The 26,119-nt window shown below is 45.7% G+C and overlaps 1 protein-coding gene across 1 annotated transcript in view; it reads right to left on the bottom strand.

Annotated features, from left to right (window-relative positions):
• Positions 1-9,199: 9,199 nt before the first annotated feature.
• Positions 9,200-26,119, bottom strand: part of NCKAP5 (NCK associated protein 5) — a 116,978-nt gene continuing 100,058 nt past the window's right edge. The window contains exon 6 of the mRNA XM_038753446.1: positions 9,200-9,415. Coding sequence (XP_038609374.1) covers positions 9,200-9,415 — 216 coding nt within the window. The remainder of the gene's footprint in view (positions 9,416-26,119) is intronic.

Below are 26,119 nucleotides of genomic sequence, written 5' to 3'. Positions count from 1 at the left end.
CCGGGCTCTTTCCACTGAGCCACGCTGTGAGCCCCACGTGGGACAACCTGATTGCCTTGTATGTACTGCAGTGCTCAGAACAGTGCTTGGCGCATAGTAAGAGCTTAAAAAATACCATTATTATTATTATTACTTTTCCACTGCCTGCTGTGTGATGTTGGGTGAGTCACTTCACTTCTCTCTGGAAGCAGCGTGGGTCAGTGGAAAGAGCCCGGGCTTTGGAGTCAGAGGCCGCGGGTTCAAATCCCGGCCCCACCACTTGTCAGCTGTGTGACTTCGGGCAAGTCACTTCACTTCTCTGGGCCTCGGTTCCCTCATCTGTAAAATGGGGATGAAGACTGTGAGCCCCAAGTGGGACAACCTGATTACCTTGTATCTACCCCAGCGCTTAGACCAGTGCTTTGCACATAGTAAGCGCTTAACAAATACCAACATTATTATTATTATTCTCTTTTAGACTGTGAACCCACTATTGGGTAGGGCCTGTCTCTATATGTTGCCAATTTGTACTTCCCAGCGCTTAGTACAGTGCTCTGCGCACAGTAAGCGCTCAATAAATACGATTGATGATGATATTAAGCAGGGACAAAATAACTCTCTTCCTCCCACTCCTTCGACTTTGAGCCTCGTGTGGGAGAGGGACTGTGTCCGAACCGGTGAATCTCCCCCTTCTAGACTGCGAGCCCACTGTTGGGTAGGGACCGTCTCTATATGTTACCAACTTGTACTTCCCAAGCGCTTAGTACAGTGCTCTGCACACAGTAAGCGCTCAATAAATACGATTGAATGAATGAATGAATTTGTATTAACCCTAGCACCGAGCACAGCAGTTCGCACAGAGTGTATGCTTCATACACACCTTCGTCACGATTATCACCATGGCAAAGGCAGAGAAGCAGCGTAGCTCATTGGAAAGAGCCCAGGCTTGGAGTCAGAGGTCATGGGTTCTAATCCCGGCTCTGCCACTTGTCAGCTGTGAGACTTTGGGCAAGTCACTTCACTTCCCTGGGCCTCAGTTACCTCATCTGTAAAATGGGCATTAAGACTATGAATCCCACAACCGGATCACCTTGTATTCCCTCCAGCTCTGAGAACCGTGCTTTGCACGTAGTAAGTGCTTAACAAATACCATCATTATTATGTTCGGATGCATTTATTTCAACCCCGAGAGCGAACCTTGAAGTCATCCTACCAAACATATTCATTCATTCATTCAATCGTATTTATTGAGCGCTTACTGTGTGCAGAGCACTGTACTAAGCACTTGGGAAGTACAAGTTGGCAACAACAAAACAAAACGTATTAATAAAATGAATAGAATAAATATGTACAAGTAAAATGAATGAATAAATGGAGTAATAAATACGTACAAACATATTCATTCATTCATTCAATCATATTGAGCGCTTACTGTGTGTCAGAAAAGGAGCGTGGTGTAGCAGACTTTTTCTTGAACCTGGGAGTCAGAAGATCCTGGATTCCAATCCCTGCTCCGCCACCTGACTGCTGTGTGGCCTTGGGCGAGTCACTTTGCTTCTCTGTGCCTCAGTTCCCTCATCTGACAAACGGGGATTGAGACCGTGAGCCCCACGTGGGGCAGGGACTGCGTCCAATTTGCTTGCATCCACTCCAGTGCTTAGTAATAATAATAATAATAGGATTTGTTAAGCACTTACTATATGCAAAGCACTGTTCTATGCGCTGGGGAAGTTACAAGGTGATCAGGTGGTCTCACGGGGGGCTCACAGTTTTAATCCCCATTTTACAGATGAGGGAACTGAGGGCCAGAGAAGTGAAGTGACTTGCTCAAAGTCACACAGCTGACAGTTGGCGGAGTCGGGATTTGAACCCATGACCTCTGACTCCAAAGCCCGGGCTCTTTCCACTGAGCCACGCTGCTTCTCAGTCCCTGGTACACGGTAAGCGCTTAAGAAATACCACAATTAAAATGAAAATTAAACACAGTCGCCAGTCCGACCTCATTCCCTTCGGCCTCCGCCCAAGTCCAGCCTCCGGCCATGAAAATGGCCCAATTTCAAACCACGTCGATCTCCTAAAACCCTCCCTTGGCCACGTCTTAACTCAAAGTCATTAACGTCATCTGTTAGGAACAATTAACACGCCTAGAAAATAATTGCATCAGGGAACTGGGGATTCAGAGGATTCTTGGTATTAATATTCACAGGCCGTCCGATTACCCACTCCATTCTTTATTTCGGTTTTGCTTGGGAGCTTCAAAGAACCCCCTATTAATCTGCGGGCTAATTACTCGGGCCTTCTGTGAGCGTTAGATCTGATCTGCTTAATTGCAAATACAATAAACGCCTGGTTTATGTCCGGACTTATACCACGTAGACGTCGTCAAAGGAGGAGGAGAGATTTTTGCGGTTTAGTTAGTCCCTGACCCCGTGGACTCTCTCCAATGGTGAGGAGTTTCTGCTTGAGGCGGGTGATCGCTGCAGGGGCTGAGGAGCGGGGAGACGTAGACTGGACGTTTTTGTAGAAAAAAGTGAAGTCTGGACTGGAGTGGGGAGAGACAGGAGGCTGGGAGGTCAGGGAGGAGGCTGATACAGTCATCAAGGCAGGCTAGGATAATAATAATAATAATAATAATAATAATGGCATTTATTAAGCGCTTACTATGTGCAAAGCACTGTTCTAAGCGCTGGGGAGGTTATAAGGTGATCAGGTTGTCCCACATGGGGCTCACAGTCTTAATCCCCATTTTACAGATGAGGGAACTGAGGCACAGAGAAGTTAAGTGACTTGCCCACAGTCACACTGCTGACAAGCGGTGGAGCCGGGATTTGAACCCATGACCTCCGACTACCAAGCCCGGGCTCTTTCCATTGAGCCACGGAGTGATTGGCCCTACTGAGAGCTCACCTCCTCCAGGAGGCCTTCCCAGACTGAGCCCCCTCCTTCCTCTCCCCCACCTCCCCATCTCCATCCCCCCCGCCTTCCCTCCTTCCCTTCCCCACAGCACCTGTATATATGTATATATGTTTGTACGTATTTATTACTCTATTTATTGATTTATTTTACTTCTACATATCTATTCTATTTATTTTATTTCATTAATATGTTTGGTTTTGTTCTCTGTCTCCCCCTTCTAGACTGTGAGCCCATTGTTGGGTAGGGACTGTATATGTTGCCAACTTGTACTTCCCAAGCTCTTATTCCAGTGCTCTGCACACAGTAAGTGCTCAATAAATATGATTGATTGATTGATTGATTGATTGATAGGGACCATCTCTATATGTTGCCAACTTGTACTTCCCAAGCGCTTAGTAATGTGCTCTGCACACAGTAAGCACTCAATAAATACGATTGATTGACTGATTGATTGATTAGATTCCGGTGTGTTTAATAATCAGGTGAGCCCTACTGAGAGCTCACCTCCTCCAGGAGGCCTTCCCAGACTGAGCCCCCTCCTTCCTCTCGCCCTCCTCCCCATCCCCCACCATACCTCCTTGCCCTCCCCACAGCACCTGTATATATGTTTGTACAGATTTATTACTCTATTTATTTTCCTTGTACATATTTATTCTATTTATTTTATTTTGTTAATATGCTTTGTTTTGTTGCCTGTCTCCCCCTTCTAGACTGTGAGCCCACTGTTGGGTAGGGACCGTCCCTAGATGTTGCCAACTTGTACTTCCCAAGCGCTTAGTACAGTGCTCTGCACACAGTAAGTGCTCAATCAATCAATCAATCAATCGTATTTATCAATCATAAATCGTAAATCGCAATAAATATGATTGAATGAATGAATGAATAATAATAATAACGTTGATGGTATTTGTTAAGCACTATGTGCCAATCACTGTTCTAAGCGCTGGGGTAGGGAAGCAGCATGGCTCAGTGGAAAGAGCCCGGGCTTTGGAGTCAGAGGTCATGGGTTCAAATTCCGACTGCCAATTGTCAGCTGTGTGACTTTGGGGAAGTCACTTCACTTCTCTGGGCCTCTGTTGCCTCATCTGGAAAATGGGGATGAAGACTGTGAGCCCCCCGTGGGAAAACCTGATCATCACCTTACATTAGTACAGTGCTAAGCACTTAGTACAGTGCTCTGCACATAGTAAGCGCTCCATAAATACGATTGATGATGATGATCACCTTGTAACCACCCCAGCGCTTAGAACAGTGCTTTGCACATAGTAAGCACTTAATCAAGGCAATTATTATCATTATTATTATTGTTACAAGGTAATCAGGTTGTCCCATGTGGGGCTCACAGTCTTAATCCCCATTTTACAGATGAGGGAACTGAGGCCCAGAGAAGTGAAGTGACTTCCCCAAGGTCACAAAATTGACAAGTGGTGGAGCCGGAATTAGAACCCATGACCTCTGACTCCCAAGCCTGGGCTCTTTCCACTAAGCCACGTTGTTTCTTGTTTAGTACATTGGCCGAGGGGCCAGAGCTCGGGACTGGGAGTCAGAAGGTCATGGGTTCTAATTCCGGCTCCGCCACTTGTCTGCTTGTATGACCTTGGGCAAGTCACGCCATTTCTCTGGGCCTCGGTTCCCTCCTCTGTAAACTTTCATTCATTTCATTCATTCAATCGTATTTATTGAGTGCTTACTGTGTGCAGAGCACTGTACTAAGCGCTTGAGAAATACAAGTTGGCAACATATAGAGATGGTCCCTACCCAACAGTGGGCTCACACTGGGGATTAAGACTATGAGCCTCGTATGGGACAGGGATTGTGTCCAACCCGACGATCTTGTATCCACCCCAGCACTTAGAACAGTGCCTGGCATATAGTCATCATCATCATCATCATCAATCGTATTTATTGAGCGCTTACTGTGTGCAGAGCACTGTACTAAGCGCTTGGGAAGTACAAGTTGGCAACATATAGATGCAGTCCCTACCCAACAGTGGGCTCACAGTCTAAAAGGGGGAGACGGAGAACAAAACCAAACATACTAACAAAATAAAATTAACAAATACCATTATTATTATGATTATTATTACATTGCTCTGAACACAGTATAGAGTCTGGTACTCTAATTTTAGGGTTATTTCATTCATTCAGTCGTATGTATTGAACATTTACTGTGTGCAGGGCACTGTACTAAGCTCTTGGGAAGTACAATGTGGAAACAGAGACAATTCCTGCCCACAAAGGTTATTTGGAAGATGGAGGATTACTTCACCCATCAGATTTTCCGTAAGTCAGATGTGCTGTTTCATTCAATCCAATCATATTTATTGAGTGCTTACTGTGTGCAGAACACTGTACTAAGCGATTTGGAACTCCCCCTCTCCATCCCCCCATCTTACCTCCTTCCTTTCCCCACAGCACCTGTATATATGTATATATGTTTGTACAGATTTATTACTCTGTTTATTTATTTATTTTACTTGTACATATCTATTCTATTTATTTTATTTTGTTAATGTGTTTGGTTTGTTCTCTGTCTCCCCCTTCTAGACTGTGAGCCCACTGTTGGGTAGGGACCGTCTCTAGATGTTGCCAACTTGTACTTCCCAAGCGCTGAGTACAGTGCTCTGCACACAGTAAGCGCTCAATAAATACGATTGATTGATTGATTTACTGGGCTGGATTTTCTCTTGTTTTGTCGTGGAGTTGGGGGTTCTCAAACCAGCCATCCTCACGCCAACATCCGCTAGGGTGATTTTTCCGCCATCAATCAATCAGTCGTATTTATTGAGCGCTTACTGTGTGCAGAGCACTGTACTAAGCGCTTGGGAAGTACAAGTTAGCCACATATAGAGACAGTCCCTACCCAACAGTGGGCTCACAGTCTAAAAGGGGGAGACAGAGAACCAAAACCAAACATACTAACAAAATAAAATAAATAGAATAGATAAGTACAAGTAAAATAAGTAGAGTAATAAATATGTACAAACATATATACATATATACAGGTGGTTACGACTAAACCCTAGCTCCTTCTTCCCCTCTGACACCTAAAGGCCACCTTGGAGGCCACAGAATGAGTCAATCATTACCTATTGAGCACTTACTGTGTGCAGAGCACTGTACTAAGCGATTTGGTGCTTTACTGGGCTGGCTGGACTCTCCCTTGTCTTGTCGAGGAGCTTGGAATTCCACCAACAAGCCATCCTCAAACCATCATCCGCTGGAGTGATTTTCCATTCGTTCATTCAGTCGTATTTATTGAGCGCTTACTGCGTGCAGAGCACTGGACTAAGCGCTTGGAAAGTGCAATTCAGCAACAGAGACAATCCCTGCCCACAGCGGGCTCACAATCTAGAAGGGGGCATCGAAACAAGTGAACAGACATATCTTGCCTGTTTCCCTCATTCTTGCATTTGGATTTCCTCCCTTTATTAATTCAATCACATTTATCACACATTTACTGTGTGCAGAGCACTGTTCGCCCTGCCTCCCTCAGCCCCACAGCACTTATAAAAATAATAATAATAATGATGGCATTTATTAAGCACTTACTATGTGCAAAGCACTGTTCTAAGCGCTGGAGAGGTTACAAGGTGATCAGGTTGTCCCACCGGGGGCTCACAGTCTTACTTTCCATTTTACAGATGAGTTAACTGAGGCACAGAGAAGTGAAGTGACTTGCCCAAAGTCACACAGATGACAATTGGTGGAGCCGGGATTTGAACTCATGACCTCTGACTCCAAAGCCTGGGCTCTTTCCACTGAGCCATGCTGCTTCTCTCAGTATGGAGTATGTCCATACTCCTAATTTATTTATTTCTATTAATGTCTCTCTCCCCTCCTAATAATAATAATAATAATGTTGGTATTTGTTAAGTGCTTACTATGTGTCAAGCACTGTTCTAAGCGCTGGGGGAGATATAGGGTAATCAGGTTGTCTCACGTGGGGCTCCCGATTTTAATCTCCATTTTACAGATGAGGGAACTGAGGCACAGAGAAGTGAAGTGACTTGCCCAAAGTCACACAGCTGACAATTGGCAGAGCAGGGATTTGAACCCATGACCTCCGACTCCAAATAATAATAATAATAATAATGGCATTTATTAAGTGCTTATTATGTGCAAAGCACTGTTCTAAGCACTGGGGAGGTTACAAGGTGATCAGGTTGTCCCACGGGGGGGCTCACAGTCTTAATCCCCATTTTACAGATGAGGGGACTGAGGCCCAGAGAAGTGAAGTGACTAGCCCAAAGTCACACAGCTGACAATTGGCAGAGCAGGGATTTGAACCCATGACCTCTGACTCCAAATAATAATAACAACAGTAATAATAATAATGGCATTTATTAAGTGCTTATTATGTGCAAAGCACTGTTCTAAGCGCTGGGGAGGTTACAAGGTGATCAGGTTGTCCCACGGGGGGGGCTCACAGTCTTAATCCCCATTTTACAGATGAGGGGACTGAGGCCCAGTGAAGTTATCCGACTTGCCCAAAGTCACACAGCTGACAATTGGCAGAGCAGGGATTTGAACCCATGACCTCTGACTCCAAATAATAATAATAATGATGGCATTTATTAAGTGCTTGTTATGTGCAAAGCACTGTTCTAAACACTGGGGAGGTTAAAAGATGATCAGGTTGTCCCATGAGGGGCTCATAGTCTTCATCCTCATTTTACAGATGAGGGGACTGAGGCCCAGAGAAGTTAAGTGACTTGCCAAAAGTCACACAGCTGACAATCGGCGAAGCCCGGGCTCTTTCCACTGAGCCATGCCACTCCTCTGCTCCTTCTAGGCTGTGAACCCGTTGTTGGGTTGGGATTGTCTCTGTTGCCAAATTGTACTTTCCAAGCTTTCATTCATTCATTCAATTGTATTTATTGAGCGCTTACTGTGTGCAAAGCACTGTACTAACCGCTTGGGAAGTACAAGTTGGCCACATTTAGAGACGGTCCCTACCCAACAGCGGGCTCACAGTCTAGAAGGGGGAGACAGACAACAAAACAAAACCTATTAACAAAATCAAATAAATAGAATAAATATATACCCCTTCCCCACAGCACCTGTATATATGTATATATGTTTGTACATATTTATTTCTCTATTTATTTATTTATTTTACTTGTACATATCTATTCTATTTATTTTATTTTCTTGGTATGTTTGGTTTTGCTCTCTGTCTCCCCCTTTTAGACTGTGAGCCCACTATTGGGTAGGGACTGTCTCTATATGTTGCCAACTTGTACTTCCCAAGCGCTTAGTACAGTGCTCTGCACACAGTAAGCGCTCAATAAATACGATTGATGATGATGATGATGATGATACGAGTAAAATAGAGTAATAAATATGTACAAACTTATATGCATATATACAGGTGCTGTGGGGAGGGGAAGGAGGTAAGGTGGGGGGGTGGGGAAGGGGAGAAGGGGGAGATGGAGGAGGGGGTTCAGTCTGGCTCTTAGTGTGTGCACAGCACTGTACTAAGCGCCTGGGAGAGTACAATACAGTAGAGTTTGTTGACATGTGAGCCTTTTAGACTGTGAGCCCACTGTTGGGTAGGGACTGTCTCTATATGTTGCCAATTTGTACTTCCCAAGCGCTTAGTACAGTGCTCTGCACATAGTAAGCGCTCAATAAATACGATTGATGATGTCCATTGCCCACAAGTAGTTTAGTATGGTGCCCAGCTCTTAGAACGGTGCTTGGCACATTGTAAGCACATAACAAATACCATTATTATTATTATTATTATCTTCTTCAAGCATAAAGAACAACGACATACTGTTCGTGGCTCAGTGGAAAGAGCGTGGGCTTGGGAGTCAGAGGTCATGGGTTCTAATCCCAGCTCCGCCATAGGTCTGCTGTGTGACCTTGGGCAAGTCACTTAACTTCTCTGAGCCTCAGTTCCCTCATCTGTAAAACGGGGATTAAGACTGTGAGCCCCACGTGGGAGAACCTGATCACCTTGTATCCTCCCAGCGCTTAGAACGGTGCTTTGCACGTAGTAAGCGCTCAATAAATCTGATTGAATGAATGAATGGATGAATGAATCAACAGTCACTTTCCCCGTCCACGACAAGCCAACCATCCTCTCCAAACCTTAAAACCCATAGAGCCGGGAAAGCGTCGATGTAGATAATCTGCAGATTGCTAGCATCATCGCCGCACGGATGATAACATCCATGTCGGGATCAATCAATCAATCAATCAATCGTATTTATTGAGCGCTTACTGTGTGCAGAGCACTGTACTGAGCGCTTGGGAAGTACAAGTTGGCAACATATAGGGATCTCCGCCTAAAGAATCACCAAGAGAGGGCAAAACCATTCACTTCCATTTGCTTATAGCTCCAGGTTGTCAACCTGGGGTCGAAGGGAAATGGAGCGGAGTCGGCCGGGCACAATTCCTGAATATTTAACGGGAAGCGGCCCAGTTCCGTCCCCGGTTTGAGCCTGAAGAGAGATTGCCGTAGTCGTGGCCCGGTGACTTCCACCCCGAAGCCCAGTTTGACTCCATCGTCCTACTTGAAGCATCCCCAGTAATGAGATCACGCAGACGGAGGGGCAAGGAATCGATGGAATCCTTCCCATAATCATGATAGCATTTATTAAGTGCTTACTATGTGCAAAGCACTGTTCTAAGTGCTGGGGGGGATACAAGGTGATCACGTTGTCCCACGGGGGGCTCACATTCTTCATCCCCATTTTACAGATGAGGTCACTGAGGCTCAGAGAAGTGAAGTGACTTGCCCAAGGTCACACAGCAGACATGTGCGGGAGGCAGGATTAGAACCCATGACCTCTGACTCCCAAACCCGTGCTCTCCTCCGAGAGGCTTTCCCGGATTAAGCCCTCTTTTCCACCACTCCCTCTCCCTTCTTAGTTACTCCTCTGTGACCTTTGGACACTTGATAATCACCCCACCTCCAACCCCACAGCACTTAGGTCCACATCTTTAAATTATATATCATAAATTACCGATTCATACTAATTATTATCATTATTGATGACATTTGTTAAGCGCTTTCTATGTGCGAAGCACTGTTCTAAGCTCTGGGGAGGATTCAAGGTGATCAGGTTGTCGCACGTGGGGCTCACAGTCTTCATCCTCATTTTCTAGATGAGGTCACTGAGGCCCAGAGAAGTGAAGTGACTTGCCCAAAGTCAAACAGCTGACAATTGGCGGAGGCAGGATTAGAACCCGTGACCTCTGACTCCCAAGCCCGGGCTCTTTCCATTGAGCCACTCTGCGCTGTCTGTGGGCAGGGAATGTGTCTGTTTACCGTTATACTGACTCTCCCAAGTGCTTAGTACAGTGCTCTGCACATAGTAAGTGCTCAATGAATACAACTGACTGATTGATTAGGAAAGAGCCCGGACTTGGGAGTCAGAGGTCGTGGGTTCTAATCCCGGCACCACCACTACTCAGCTGTGTGACTTTGGGCAAGTCCCTTAACATCTCTGTGTATCAGAGAGGCAGCGTGGCTCAGTGGAAAGAGCCCAGACTTTGGAGTCAGAGGTCATGGGTTCGAATCCCAGCTCTGCCAATTGTCAGCTCTGTGAATTTGGGCAAGTCACTTAACTTCTCTATGCCTCAGTTCCCTCATCTGTACAATGGGGATTATGACAGTGAGCCCCCTGGGGGACAACCTGATCACCTTGTACCCTCCCCAGTGCTTAGAACAGTGCTTTGCACATAGTAAGTGCTTAATAAATGCTATTATTATTATTATTATCAGTTCCCTCATCTGTAACATGGGGATGAAGACTGCGAGCCCCATGTGGGACAATCTGATCATCTTGTATCTACCCCAGCACTTAGAACAGTGCTTGGCACATAGTAAGCACTTAACAAAGCAGCATGGCTGAGTGGAAAGAGCCCGGGCTTTGGAGGCAGAGGTCATGGTTTCAAATCCCGGCTCTGCCAATTGTCAGCTATGTGACTTTGGGCAAGTCACTTCACTTCTCTGGGCCTCAGTGCACTCATCTGTAAAATGAGGATTAAGACTGTGAGCCCCCGTGGGACAACCTGATCACCTGGTAACCTCCCCAGAGCTTAGAACAGTGCTTTGCACATAGTAAGCGCTTAATAAATGCCATCATCATTATTAAAAAGAGGGGTTAGTTGGGGGAAGGCTTCTTGGAGGAGATGTTATTTCAGGAGGGTTTTGAAGGTGGGGAGAGTGGCGGTCTTAGAACAGTGCTTTGCACATAGTAAATGCTTAATATCCCGGCTCCGCCACTTGTCAGCTCTGTGACTTTGGGCAAGCCACTTAATCAATCAATCAATCGTATTTATTGAGCGCTTACTGTGTGCAGAGCACTGTACTAAGCGCTTGGGAAGTACAAGATGGCAACATATAGAGACAGTCCCTACCCAACAGTGGGCTCACAGTCTAGAAGGGGGAGACAGAGAACAAAACCAAACATACTAACAAAGTAAAATAAATAGAATAGATATGTACAAGTAAAATAAATAAATAAATAGTCTCCATCCTCGATTCTCACTTAACTTCTCTGTGCCTCAGTTACCTCATCTGTAAAATGGGGATTAAGACTGTGAGCCCCACGTGGGACAACCTGATCACTTTGTAACCTCCCCGGCACTTAGAACAGTGCTTTGCACGTAGTAAGCGCTTAATAAATGCCATTATTATTATTATTATTATTATTATTATTAGCTTGTATCTACTCCAACACTTCCAACTGAGAAGCAGCGTGGCTCAGTGGAAAGAACCCGGGCTTGGGAGTCAGACGTCATGGGTTCTAATCCCAGCTCTCCCACTTATCAGCTGTGTGATTTTGGGCAAGTCACTTCTCTGGGCCTCAGTGACCTCATCTGTAAAATGGGAATGAAGACCGTGAGCCTCAAAAACCTCCAATGGCTACCAATCAATCTGCGCATCAGGCAGAAACTCCTCACCCTGGGCTTCCAGGCTGTCCATCCATCCATCCCCTGGCCCCCTCCTACCTCACCTCCCTTCTCTCCTTCTCCAGCCCGGCCCGGCCCACACTCTCCGCTCCTCCGCCGCTAATCTCCTCACCGTACCTCGCTCTCGCCTGTCCCGCCATCGACCCCCGGGCCTGGAATGCCCCCAATCCCTCTGCCCATCCGCCAAGCTCGCTCTCTTCCTCCCTTCAAGGCCCTGCTGAGAGCTCACCTCCTCCAGGAGGCCTTCCCAGACTGAGCTCCTTCCTTCCTCTCCCCCTCGCCCCCCTCTCCATCCCCCCATCTTACCTCCTTCCCTTCCCCACAGCACCTGTATATATGGATATATGGTTGTACATATTTATTACTCTATTTATTTATTTATTTATTTTACTTGTACATATCTATCCTATTTATTTTATTTTGTTGGTATGTTTGGCTTTGTTCTCTGTCTCCCCCTTCTAGACTGTGAGCCCACTGTTGGGTAGGGACTGTCTCTATGTGTTGCCAATTTGTACTTCCCAAGCGCTTAGTACAGTGCTCTGCACATAGTAAGCGCTCAATAAATACGATTGATGATGGTGAGCCCCACCTGGGACAACCTGTTTTTGATTGTCTCAAGCAAAAACTCCTCACCCTGGGCTTCAAGGCTGTCCATCCATCCCCTCACCCCCTCCTCCCTCACCTCCCTTCTGTCCTTTTCCTGCCCAGCCCACACCCTCTGCTCCTCTGCCGCTAATCTCCTCACCGGGCCTTGTTCTTGCCTGTCCCACCGTCGACCCCCGGACCACGTCATCCCCCTGGCCCGGAATGCCCCCAATCCCTCCGCACATCCACCAATCTAGCTCTCTTCCTCCCTTCAAAGCCCTACTGAGAGCTCACCTCCTCCAGGAGGCCTTCCCACACTCAGCCCCCCTTTTCCTCTCCTCCTCCCCATCCCCCCGGCCCTACCTCCTTCCCCTCCCCACAGCACCTGCATATATGTTTGTACAGCTCTCTTACTCTATTTATTTTACTTGTCCATATTTACTATTCTATTTATTTTGTTAACGTTGTGCATCTAGCTTTATTGCTATTTATTCTGACGACATGACACCTGTCTACGCGCTTTGTTTTGTAGCCTGTCTCCCCCTTCTAGACTGTGAGCCAGTTGTTGGGTAGGGACCGTCTCTATATGTTGCCAACTTGGACTTCCCAAGCGCTTAGTCTAGTGCTCTGCACACAGTAGGTGTTCAATAAATATGACTGACTGACTGAATGAATAGTAAGCACTTAGCAAAATATTATTATTATTTTAACAATATTGTTAGTATTAACTAATGAACAATTCATGAACAAATGAACAAGTTATGTTTAACAGTGCCCTACCCACAGTAAGCATTCAACAAATACGATTGAATGAATGAATGAATAGCAAGCTTAACAAATTATTATTATTATTTTAACAATATTATTAACAAATGAATAATTCAAGAACAAATGAACAAGTTATGTTTAACAGTGCCCTGCCCACAGTAAGCGTTCAATAAATATGATTGAATGAATGAATGAATAGTAAGCCCAAATTATTATTATTATTTTAACAATATTATTGTTAACAAATGAACAATTCATGAACAAATGAACAAGTTATGTTTAACAGTGCCCTGCCCATAGTAAGCGTTCAATAAATACGATTGAATGAATGAATAGTAAGCGCTTAACAAATTATTATTATTATTTTAACAATATTATTATTAACAAATAAACAATTCATGAACAAATGAACAAGTTATGTTTAACAGTGCCCTGCCCACAGAAAGCGTTCAATAAATACGATTGAATGAATGAATAGTAAGCGCTTAACAAATTATTATTATTATTTTAATAATATTATTAACAAATGAACAATTCATGAACAAATGAACAAGTTATGTTTAACTGTGCTCTGCCCGCAGTAAGCGTTCAATAAATATGATTGAATGAATGAATGAATAGTAAGCTTAAGAAATTATTATTATTATTATTTTAGCAATATTACTATTAACAAATGAACAATTCAAGAACAAATGAACAAGTTATGTTTAACAGTGCCCTGCCCACAGAAAGCGTTCAATAAATACGATTGAATGAATGAATGAATAGTAAGCGCTTAACAAATTATTATTATTATTATTTTAACAATATTATTATTAACAAATGAACAATTCATGAACAAATGAACAGGTTATGTTTAACTGTGCTCTGCCTGCAGTAAGCACTCAATAAATACGATTGAATGAATCAATGAACAGAGCCAGCACATTGTAAGTACTTGAGAAACAGCATGGCTTAATGGAAAGAGCCCGGGCTTTGGAGTCAGAGGTCATGGGTTCAAATCCCTGCTCCGCCACTTGTCAGCTGTGCGACTTTGGGCAAGTCACTTCACTTCTCTATGCCTCAGTTCCCTCATCTGTCAAATGGGGATGAAGACTGTGAGCCCCACATGGGACAACCTGATCACATTGTAACCTCTCTAGAACTTAGAACAGTGCTTTGCACATAGTAAATGCTTAATAAATTATTATTATTATATTATATTATTATAATATATATAACCCAGAGAGGTGAAGTGACTTGCCCAAAGTCACACAGCTGGCAGTTGGCAGAGCCGGTATTTGAACGCCCCCCGTCTTACCTCCTTCCCTTCCCCACAGCACCTGTATATATGTATATATGTTTGTACGTATTTATTACTCTATTTATTTATTTTACTTGTTCATATCTATTCTATTTATTTTATTTTGTTAATATGTTTTGTTTTGTTCTCTGTCTCCCCCTTCTAGACTGTGAGCCCACTGTTGGGTAGGGACTGTCTCTATATGTTGCCAACTTGTACTTCCCAGGCGCTTAGTCCAGTGCTCTGCACAAAGTAAGCGTTCAAGCGTAAGGGTTCAAATCATTATCAATCGTATTTATTGAGCGCTTACTGCGTGCAGAGCACTGTACTAAGCGCTTGGGAAGTACAAGTTGGCACAGTGTGCCAACTTGTACCCAACTGTGCCAACTGTGCCACAGTTGTGCCATCTGTGTGACTTTGGGCAAGTCACTTAACTTCTCCGTGCCTCAGTTCCCTCATCTGTCAAATGGGGATGAAGAGTGTGAGCCCCACATGGGACAACCTGATCACCTTGTAATCTCTCTAGAGCTTAGAACAGTGCTTTGCACATAGTAAACGGTTAATAAATGCCATTATTATTATTATTAATAATAAATAGCACCATTATCATTATTATCATTATCACACCCAACTTTGCCAACTCCAAGGCCCAATCCTAACTGGCGGCTCACGTGTCCAAAACGGCATTCATCCCCGGCCTGGAGACGCTTCCAGTTTTAAATTCCTTTCCCCATTCCCTTCTCGACTCCGTAACCGGGGCCCAAAAGCATCTAAAGGAATTAGGCAGGCCTCGATACGACCTCTTTATTGACTTTCGCGTTGATCGATGTTGGCGCTTACACCACTGGAATCTGCAGATCAATCCCCTCATTAGATTCTTTCTCACTGCGGCCGCGATCATTTTACCACCAGGGCCGCGGCTAGGAAACGCTGCTTTTATCGCCCTGTGCGCTCGGAGTCAATCAATCAATCAATCATATTTATTGAGCGCTTAGTATGTGCAGAGCACTGTACTAAGCGCTTGGGAAGTACAAATTGGCAACATATAGAGACAGTCCCTACCCAACATTGGGCTCACAGTCTAGAAGGGGGAGACAGAGGACAGAACCAAACATACTAACAAAATAAAATAAATAGAATAGATATGTACAAGTAAAATAAATAAATAAATAAATAGAATAAATAAATCAATAAATAGAATAAATAAATAAATAAATAAATAGTCAGGGAGGTTTTCAGAGCGGCCCGATCAAAATTTGGCCCGATTTTATACTGCATTTCCCAAATTCCTTTAAAGTTTTCCGGATCATTATGTCCAGGGGGAAGTTCCTTTAACCCTAACCCTTGCTTGAAGCCGTGCGGCTCAGTGGAAAGAGCCCAGGCTTGGGAGTCAGGGGTCATGGGTTCTAATTCCGCCTCCACCGCTTGTCAGCTGGGTGACTTTGGGCAAGTCGCTTCACTTCTCTGGGCCTCAGTTCCCTCGCCTGTAAAATGGGGACACCTGCATATATGTATATATGTTTGTACATATTTATTACTGTATTTATTTATTTTACTTGTACATATCTATTCTATTTATTTTATTTTGTTAGTATGTTTGGTTTTGTTCTCTGTCTCCCCCTCTTAGACTGTGAGCCCACTGTTGGGTAGGGACTGTCTCTAGATGTTGCCAATTTGTACTTCCCAAGCGCTTAGTCCAGTGCTCTGCACACAGTAAGCGCTCAATAAATACGATTGATGAGGATGATGATGATGATGAAGACTGTGAGCCCCACGGGGGACAACCTGATCATCATCAATCGTGTTTATTGAGCGCTGACCTTGTATCCCTGCAGTGCTCAGAACAGTGCTTTGCACATAGTAAGCACTTAACAAATGCCATTATTCATTCATTCTATTGTATTTATTGAGCACTTACTGTGCTCAATTTATTGTGCTCTATTTATTTTACTTGTACATAGTTACTATTCTATTTATTTTGTTAATGATGTGCATCTAGCTTTATTGCTCTTTATTCTGATGACATGACACCTGTCTACATGTTTTGTTTCGTTGCCTGTCTCCCCCTCCTAGAAGGGGGAGCGCTTATTATTATTATTAAAATGGGGATTAAGACTGTGAGCCCCATGTGGGACCACCTGATGACCTTGTATCCCCCCCAGCGCTTAGAACAGTGCTTGGCACCTAGTAAGACTTAACAAATACCATCATCACCACCCCAGCGCTTAGAACAGCGCTTCGCACATAGTGAGCGCTTAGCAAATACCATCATCATCACCATGGAAGCAGTGTGGTCTAATGGTTAGAGCATGGGGCCGGGGAATGGGAAAGACCAGGATTCTTGTCCCGGCTCTTTGTGACCACTGCTTTGGAGAAGCAGCGTGGCTCAGTGGAAAGAGCCCGGGCTTTGGAGTCAGAGGTCATGGGTTCAAATCCCGGCTCCACCAATTGTCAGCTGTGTGACTTTAGGCAAGTCACTTCACTTCTCTGTGCCTCAGTTACCTCATCTGTAAAATGGGGATTAAGACTGTGAGCCCCCCGTGGGACAACCTGATCACCATGTAACCAGCGCTTAGAACAGTGCTTTGCACATAGTAAGTGCTTAATAAATACCATTATTATTATTATTATTACCTTGGGCAAATCACTTCACTTCCCTGTGTTTCGGTTCCTACATCTGTAAAACGGGGATGAAGACGGTGAGCCCCACGTGGGACAACCTGATGACCTTGTATCTACCCCAGCGCTTAGAACAGTGCTTGGCACAGAAGTAGCGGGGAGCAGTGGATAGAGCAGAGGCCTGGGGGCCGAAGGACATGAGTTCTAATCCCAGTTCCGCCACAGCAGCGAGGCTCAGTGGCAACAGCCCGGCTTGGGAGTCAGAGGACGTGGGTTCTAATCCCGGCTCCGCTACTTGTCTGCTGTGTGACCTTGGGCAAGCCACTTAAGTTCTCTGGGCCTCAGTTCCCTCATCCATAAAATGGGGGTTAAAATTGGGAGCCCCACGTGGGACAACCTGATCACCTTGTATCTAGCCCAGTGCTCAGAACAGTGCTGGGCACATAGTAAGCGCTTAACAAACACCATAAATTGGGGCAGCAGCGTGGCTCAGTGGAAAGAGCCTGGGCTTTGGAGTCAGAGGTCATGGGTTCAAATCCCGGCTCCACCAATTGTCAGCTGTGTGACTTTAGGCAAGTCACTTCACTTCTCTGTGCCTCAGTTCCCTCGTCTGTAAAATGGGGATTAAGACTGTGAGCCCCCCGTGGGACAACCGGATCACCATGTAACCAGTGCTTAGAACAGTGCTTTGCACATAGTAAGTGCTTAATAAATACCATTATTATTATTATTATTATTACCTTGGGCAAATCACTTCACTTCCCTGTGTTTCGGTTCCTACATCTGTAAAACGGGGATGAAGACGGTGAGCCCCACGTGGGACAACCTGATGACCTTGTATCTACCCCAGCGCTTAGAACAGTGCTTGGCACAGAAGTAGCGCGGAGCAGTGGATAGAGCAGAGGCCTGGGGGCCGAAGGACATGAGTTCTAATCCCAGTTCTGCCGCAGCAGCGAGGCTCAGTGGCAACCGCCCGGCTTGGGAGTCAGAGGACGTGGGTTCTAATCCCGGCTCCGCCACTTGTCTGCTGTGTGACCTTGGGCAAGCCACTTAAGTTCTCTGGGCCTCAGTTCCCTCATCCATAAAATGGGGATTAAAATCGGGAGCCCCACGTGGGACAACCTGATCACCTTGTGTCTAGCCCAGTGCTCAGAACAGTGCTTGGCACGTAGTAAGCGCTTAACAGATACCATAAATTGGGGCAGCAGCGTGGCTCAGTGGAAAGAGCCCGGGCTTTGGAGTCAGAAGTCATGGGTTCAAATCCCTGCTCCGCCAACTGTCAGCTGTGTGACTTTGGGCAAGTCACTTCACTTCTCTGGGCCTCAGTTCCCTCATCTGGAAAATGGGGATTAAGACTGTGAGCCCCCCGTGGGAAAAACTGATCACCTTGCAACCTCCCCAGCGCTTAGAACAGTGCTTTGCACATAGTAAGTGCTTAACAGTGAGGGGGTGGGAGGCAGAGGAGGAGCCCACCGAGGAAACTGAGAATGGGCGGCCAGAGAGCTAGGAGGAGAACCAGGAGAGGACAGAGTTCGTGAAGCCAAAGTTGGATAATATTCCCAGGAGCAAGGGGCGGCCCAAGGGGTCGAAGGCAGCTGAGAGGTGGAAGAGGATGAAGATGGAGTAGAGGCCTCCAGGTTTGGCAAGAAGGAGGTCATCGGTGAACTTAAAGACCTCACAGAGAAGCAGCGTGGCTCAGTGGAAAGAGCCCGGGCTTGGGAGTCACAGGTCATGGGTTCAAATCCCGGCACCGCCAATTGTCAGCTGTGTGACTTTGGGCAAGTCACTTCACTTCTCTGGGCCTCAGTTCCCTTATCTGAAAAATGGGGATGAAGACTATGAGCTCCACGTGGGACAACCTGATCACCTTGTATCCTCCCCAGCGCTTAGAACAGTGCTTGGCACATAGTAAGTGCTTAAGAAATACCAACATTATTATTATTATTATTGTTGTTGTTGTTATTATTATTATTATTAAAAGGGGTGGTTTTGGTGGAGTGAAGGGGACGGAAGCCAGTTTGCAGGTGGTCAAGGGCAGAGTTTGAGGATAGGAATTGGAGTCACCCAATAGCCTGCCAGATCCCTGAGGGCAGGGAACATGTCTACTAATGTTCCCTCTCTATATGTTGCCAACTTGGACTTCCCAAGCGCTTAGTACCAGTGCCCTGCACACAGTAAGTGCTCAATAAATACGATTGATTGATTGATTGATTGATTGTTAAACACTTCCTATGCGCTAACTGCCGGGGTGGATGCCAACCAATTGGGTTGGGCACAGTCCCACAGTCTTAATCCCCATTTTACAGAGGAAGCACAGGGAAGTGAAGTGACTTGCCCAAGATCACACAGCAGATGAGGGACAGAGCCGGGATTAGAATCCAGGCCCTCTGATTCCCAGGCCCGGGCTCAATCCACTAGGCCACCCTGTCGCTTTCCCTCGACCCTGAGGGGGCATGGAGGGGGTGTCTTGGCTTTGTCATTCATCTTCTACCTTACAGGGGAAGGTTTTAGAGCAGCGTGGCTCAGTGGAAAGAGCACGGGCTTTGGAGTCAGAGGTTGTGGGTTCAAATCCCGGCCCTGCCAATCGTCAGCTGTGTGACCTTGGGTAAGTCACTTAACTTCTCTGTGCCTCAGTGTAAAATGGGGACTCAGACTGTGAGCCCTCTGTGGGACAACCTGATCACCTTGTACAATCCCCAATGCTTATAACAGTGCTTTACACATAGTAAGCACTTAATAAATGCTATTCTTATTATTATTAGTAGTAGTATTTTAGAGGGTTTGGTCTCCGGAAGGCCGAAAGCAGTCACCTACATCAGGTTGGATGAAAATCTCTCCCTCATCGCAATCGTCGACAACAGAAATGGAGTTTTTTTTCACTTTCCCCTAGCTGAGCTGAAGTACGTGGCGATCATTGTTATGAATTGGGCGAGTCACTTAACTTCTCTGTGCCTCATCTGTAAAATGGGGACTGAGACTGTGAGCCCTCTGTGGGACAACCTGATCACCTTATAACCTCCCCAGTGCTTAGAACAGTGCTTTGCAAATAGTAAGTTCTTAAAAAATGCCATTATTATTATTCTTATTCTTATTCTTATTATTATTATTATTTTAGAGGGTTTGGTCTCCGGAAGGCCGAAAGCAGTCACCTACATCAGGTTGGATGAAAATCTCTCCCTCATCGCAATCGTCGACAACAGAAATGGACTTTTTTTTTTCACTTTCCCCTAGTTGAGCTGAAGTACGGGGCGATCATTGTCATGAATTGGGCAAATCAATTAACTTCTCTGTGCCTCATCTGTAAAATGGGGACTAAGACTGTGAGCCCTCTGTGGGACAACCTGATCACCTTATAACCTCCCCAGTGCTTAGAACAGTGCTTTGCACATAGTAAGTGCTTAAAAAATGCCATTATTGTTATTATTATTATTTTAGAGGGTTCGGTCTCCTGAAGCCCGAAAACAGTCACCTACATCGGTTGGATGAAAATCTCTCCTTCATCGCAATCGTCGACAACAGAAATGGACTTTTTTTTTTCACTTTCCCCTAGTTGAGCTGAAGTACGGGGCGATCATTGTCATGAATTGGGCAAATCAATTAACTTCTCTGTGCCTCATCTGTAAAATGGGGACTAAGACTGTGAGCCCTCTGTGGGACAACCTGATCACCTTATAACCTCCCCAGTGCTTAGAACAGTGCTTTGCACATAGTAAGTGCTTAAAAAATGCCATTATTGTTATTATTATTATTTTAGAGGGTTCGGTCTCCTGAAGCCCGAAAACAGTCACCTACATCGGTTGGATGAAAATCTCTCCTTCATCGCAATCGTCGACAACAGAAATGGACTTTTTTTTCACTTTCCCCTAGTTGAGCTGAAGTACGCGGCGATCATTGTTATGAATTGCTCCAGCTTGGAATTTAATGGCATTTTAGCCCCTGCGGTAGGCCGAAGGGAAAACTATTTCAAACCTTCAGAAGGCTATTAAAACATGGGCAGATGTCTGGAAAATGAATACTATTATCTAACCGAAACCTTCTCCCTGCAGGAGGAAAACAGGAGAGACTCAAGAAAGACAGTATCGATCGCTACACAACAGCAAAGCGGAGGGGGTGATCGTCCAGAAAGCCTTCAAGCAGGAGTTTTCTTATTTTGTTGGTTTTTTTTAATGGTATTTGGGAAGCATCTACTATGTTAGAGAAGCGGTGTGGCTCAGTGGAAAGAGCCTGGTCTTTGGAGTCAGAGGTCATGGGTTCAAATCCTGGCTCCGCCAACTTTCGGCTGTGTGACCGGGCAAATCACTTAACTTCTCTGGGCCTCAGTTACCTCATCTGTAAAATGGGGGTTAAGACTGTGAGCCCCCCATGGGGCAATCTGATCACCTTCTAACCTCCTCAGTGCGTAGAACAGTGCTTTGCACATAGTAAGCATTTAACTATTATTATTATTATTATTATGTGCCAAGTACTGTACTAAGTTCCAGGGTAAGTACAAGCTAATCGGGTTGGACATGGTCCCTGTCCCGTGTGGGACTCACGGTTTTACAGATGAGGCAACTGAGGCCTAGAAGAAGGGAAATGACTTCCCCAAGGTCACAAAGCTGACGGGTGGCAGAGCCGGGATTAGAACTCAGGTCCATCTGAATCCCAGGCCTATTAGGCCATGCACTGCTGTTCGGAGACCCGGAAACGGCAGAAAGAGTCCGGGCCTGGGTTCTAATCCCAACTCTGCCTGCTGCTGTGTGACCTTGGCAGAGTCACCTCACCTCTCTGGGCCTCAGTCTCCTTATCAAGACTGGTCCTCTCTCCCCCTTAGACCCTGAATCCCCTGTGGGACGGTGACTTCGTCCGACCGGACGGTCCTTTGTCAAACCCAGTACTTATCAATCAATCAATCAATCAATCGTATTTATTGAGCACTTACTATGTGCAGAGCACTGTACTAAACGCTTGGGAAGTACAAATTGGCAACATATAGAGACAGTCCCTACCCAACAGTGGGCTCACAGTTTAAAAGGGGGAGACAGAGAACAAAACCAAACATACTAACAAAATAAAATAAATAGCACAAAATAAAATAAATAGCACAGGGCTTGGCACTCAGTGAGGGCTTTATCCACACTATTCCTGCTGCATCATTTATGACAGGTTTTAAGTTCAGTCTCCCAGTGTCCCTTCTTATCAGGAAATAAAGAGCCACGAGAGGAAAGGCTTTAATGCGCTCTTGGGTTACGCGAAGCAGAGCCCGAGCTGATTTTATCTCCAAATACAGGATTTCACAGCCTCAGCAGAGTCGAGAGAAATTCCGTCAATAGCTGTCAGAAGTCCTGGCAGCCGACTTGAATTTTACCGATATCAGACCATCTTTAGCAACAAGAGGTCATGCCCGGAGGGGAAGGCGCGAAAATATTAGGAAAATGAGAAGCAGCGTGGTCCAGTAGATAGAGCCCGGCCCTGGGACTCGGAAGGAACTAATAATAATAATAATTGTGGTATTTGTTAGCACTTACCAAATATGAGCCAGCCAATCATAATAATAATGATGATGGTATTTGCTAAGCGCTTCCTATATATGAGCCAGCCAATCATAATAATAATGATGATGGTATTTGCTAAGCGCTTACTATATATGAGCCAGCCAATCATAATAATAATGATGATGGCATTTGCTAAGCGCTTACTATGTGCCGAGCGCTGTTCTAAGCGCTGGGGGAGATACGAGGTCACCAGGTTGTCCCACGTGGGGCTCGCAGTCTTCATCCCCATTTTACAGATGAGGTCACTCACTGAGGCACAGGGAAGTGATGTTCATTTATTCATTCATTCAATTGTTTTTATTGAGCGCTTTCTGTGTGCAGAGCACTGTACTAAGCACTTGGGAAGTACAAGTTGGCAACATATAGAGACTGAGCCCCTTCCTTCCTCTCCCCCTCATCCCCATCTCCATCCCCCTCATCTTACCTCCTTCCCTTCCCCACAGCACCTGTATATATGTAGATATGTTTGTACATATTTATTACTCTATTTATTTATTTATTTTACTTGTACATATCTATTCTATTTATTTTATTTTGTTAGTATGTTTGGTTTTGTTCTCTGTCTCCCCCTTTTAGACTGTGAGCCCACTGTTGGGTAGGGACTGTCTCTAGATGTTGCCAACGTGGACTTCCCAAGCGCTTAGTACAGTGCTCTGCACATAGTAAGCGCTCAATAAATACGATTGATGACTGATGATGATGATATAGAGACGGTTCGTACCCAACAGTGGGCTCACAGTCTAGAAGTGATGTGACTTACCCGAAGTCACACAGCTGACAAGTGGCGGAGCCGGGATTAGAACCCATGACCTCTGACTCCCAAGCCCGGGGTCTTTCCACTGAGCCACCCTGCTTCTCACAATGAGAGGCAGCGGGGTCTAGTGCATAGAGTCCGGGCCTCGGAGTTAGGAGGACCTGGGTTCTAATCCTGTCTCTGAAACTTGTCTGTTCGATGACCTTGGTCAAGACACTTCACTTCTCTGTGCCTCAGTTACCTCATCTGGAAAATGAGGATGAAGACAGTGAGCCCCACGTGGGACAACCTGATTACCTTGTATCTACCCCAGCGCTTAGAACAGTGCTTGGCAAATAGTAAGCGCTTAACAAATATCATCATTATTATTATTAATATTTAGTGATGGAGCTGGGATTAGAAGCCATAAACTTTTGACCTCCAGCCTAGGCTCTATCCATTATGCCATGCTACTCTCTTATCTCTCTGGCCATTTGTTCTCAGTTTCCTTTGCAGGTTTCTCTTCCCCCTCTCATCCCCTAACTGTGGGGGTCCCCAAAGTTCAGTTCTGGGTCCCCTTCTCTTCTCCATCTCCCCCCAGTCCCTCGGTGAACTCATTCACTCCCACGGCTTCAACTCCCACCTCTCTGCGGATGATTCCCAAATCTCCATCTCCTCCCCTGTTCTCTCTCCCTCCCTCCAGGCTCGCATCTCCTCCTGCCTTCAGGACGTCTCCACCTGGATGTCCTCCTGCCACCTAAAGCTCAACATGTCTCCTTATCTTCCCTCCCAAACCCCGTCTTCTCCCTGACTTTCCCGTCACTGTAGACGGCACTGCCATCCTTCCCGTCTCACAAGCCCGTAACCTTGGTGTCATCCTCGACTCCGCTCTCTCGTTCACCCCACACATCCGATCCATCTCCAAAACCTGCCGGTCTCACCTCCACAACATCGCCCTTTCCTCTCCATCCAAACCGCAACCACGTTAGCACAATCACTCACCCTCTCCTGACTGGATTATTGCAACCGCCTCCTTTCTGATCTCCCGACCTCCTGTCTCTCACCACTTCAGTTTATATTTCTCTCTGTTGCCCGGATTATCTTTCTACAGAAATGCTCTGGGCATGTCATTCCCCCTCCTCAAAACTCTTCAGTGGTTGCCCAGCCACCTCCATATCAAGCAAAAACTCCTCACCGTCGGCTTCGAGGCTGTCCATCACCTCACCCCCTCCTCCCTCACCTCCCTTCTGTCCTTCTCCCTCCCAGCCCTCGTCCTCTGCTCCTCTGCCACTTCTCACCTCCTCCCTGGACCCCCAGCTCGTCCTGCCACTGACCCCTGGACCGATGCCCTCCCTCCTCACATCCTCCAAATAATCACACTTCCCCCCCTTCAAAGCCCTACTGAAGGCTCACCTCCTCCAGGAGGCCTGCCCAGACTGAGCCACCCTTTTCCTCAGCTCCCCCTTCCCACCCCATCGCCCCGACTCTCTCCCTCTGCTCTACCCCCTCCCCTCCCCGCAGCACTTGTGTATATGTACATATCTATAATTCTGTTTATTTCTATTACCATCATCATCATCAATCGTATTTATTGAGCGCTTACTATGTGCAGAGCACTGTACTAAGTGCTTGGGAAGTACAAATTGGCAACATATAGAGACAGTCCCTACCCAACATTGGGCTCACAGTCTAAAAGGGGGAGACGATTAATTATGCCTGTTAACTATTAATGCCTGTTTACTTGTTTTGATGTGTATATATCTCTATAATTCTATTCATTCGTATTGATCATCATCATCATCATCAATCGTATTTATTGAACGCTTACTGTGTGCAGAGCACTGCACTGAGCGCTTGGGAAGTACAAGTTGGCAACATATAGAGACAGTCCCTACCCAACAGTGGGCTCACAGTCTATAAGGGGGATGCTATTGATTCATTCATTCAATCGGATTTATTGAGCACTTACTGTGTGCAGAGCACTGTACTAGGCACTTGATGCCCATTTACTTGTTTTGATGTCTGTCTCCCCCCTTCTAGACTGTGAGCCCGGTGTGGATTGCCTCTATTTGTTCCCGTTCCAAGTGCTTAGTACAGTGCTCTGCACACAGTAAGCGCTCAATACATACAATTGAATGAATGAACAATACCTCCCCCCCAAAAAATAGGTAGGAAGGATGGATGGTTTACCTGTAACTGTAACATCAGAAGATTTCTTCAAGCTTCTCAGAGCCATTGTTGGGGAAAGCGATCGGGCCTACTTACTCTACGATCCTCTCTCAAGTGCTCACTTTAGTGCTCGGACCACAGTTGACTGTGACTGTGAGGTCAGGGAATTGCATCCATAATTCCACTGTATTTTCCCAAGCATTTAGCACAGTGCTCTGAACAGGGTAGACTGGAAGCTCTTTTAGGGCAGGGATCGCTTCTACTCTGTAGAAAGCAGGGATTGTCTCTCTTTGGTGCTGAATTGTACCTTCCAGGTGCTTAGTACAGTGCTCTGCACACAGCAAACAGAATCTCCTCAGCTTTGCCTTTAAAGCAATCAACTCTTCTATCATTCTCCCCAACGTGCTTAGCACAGAGCTCCACACACAGTAAGCGCTCAATAATAATAATAATGATAATGGTATTTGTTAAGCACTTACTAGGTGTCAAGCACTGTTCTAAGCGCTGGGGGGGATACAATGTAATCAAGTTGTCCCACGTGGGGCTCACAGTCTTAACCTGTGTATATGTATATATGTTTGTACATATTTATTACTCTATTTA

This window comes from Tachyglossus aculeatus, chromosome 1, assembly GCF_015852505.1.
Source record: "Tachyglossus aculeatus isolate mTacAcu1 chromosome 1, mTacAcu1.pri, whole genome shotgun sequence".
In the NCBI taxonomy this organism is placed as follows: domain Eukaryota; kingdom Metazoa; phylum Chordata; class Mammalia; order Monotremata; family Tachyglossidae; genus Tachyglossus; species Tachyglossus aculeatus.
Note: the sequence above shows the minus strand (reverse complement) of the source record. Positions and strands in the feature narration are given on the sequence as shown.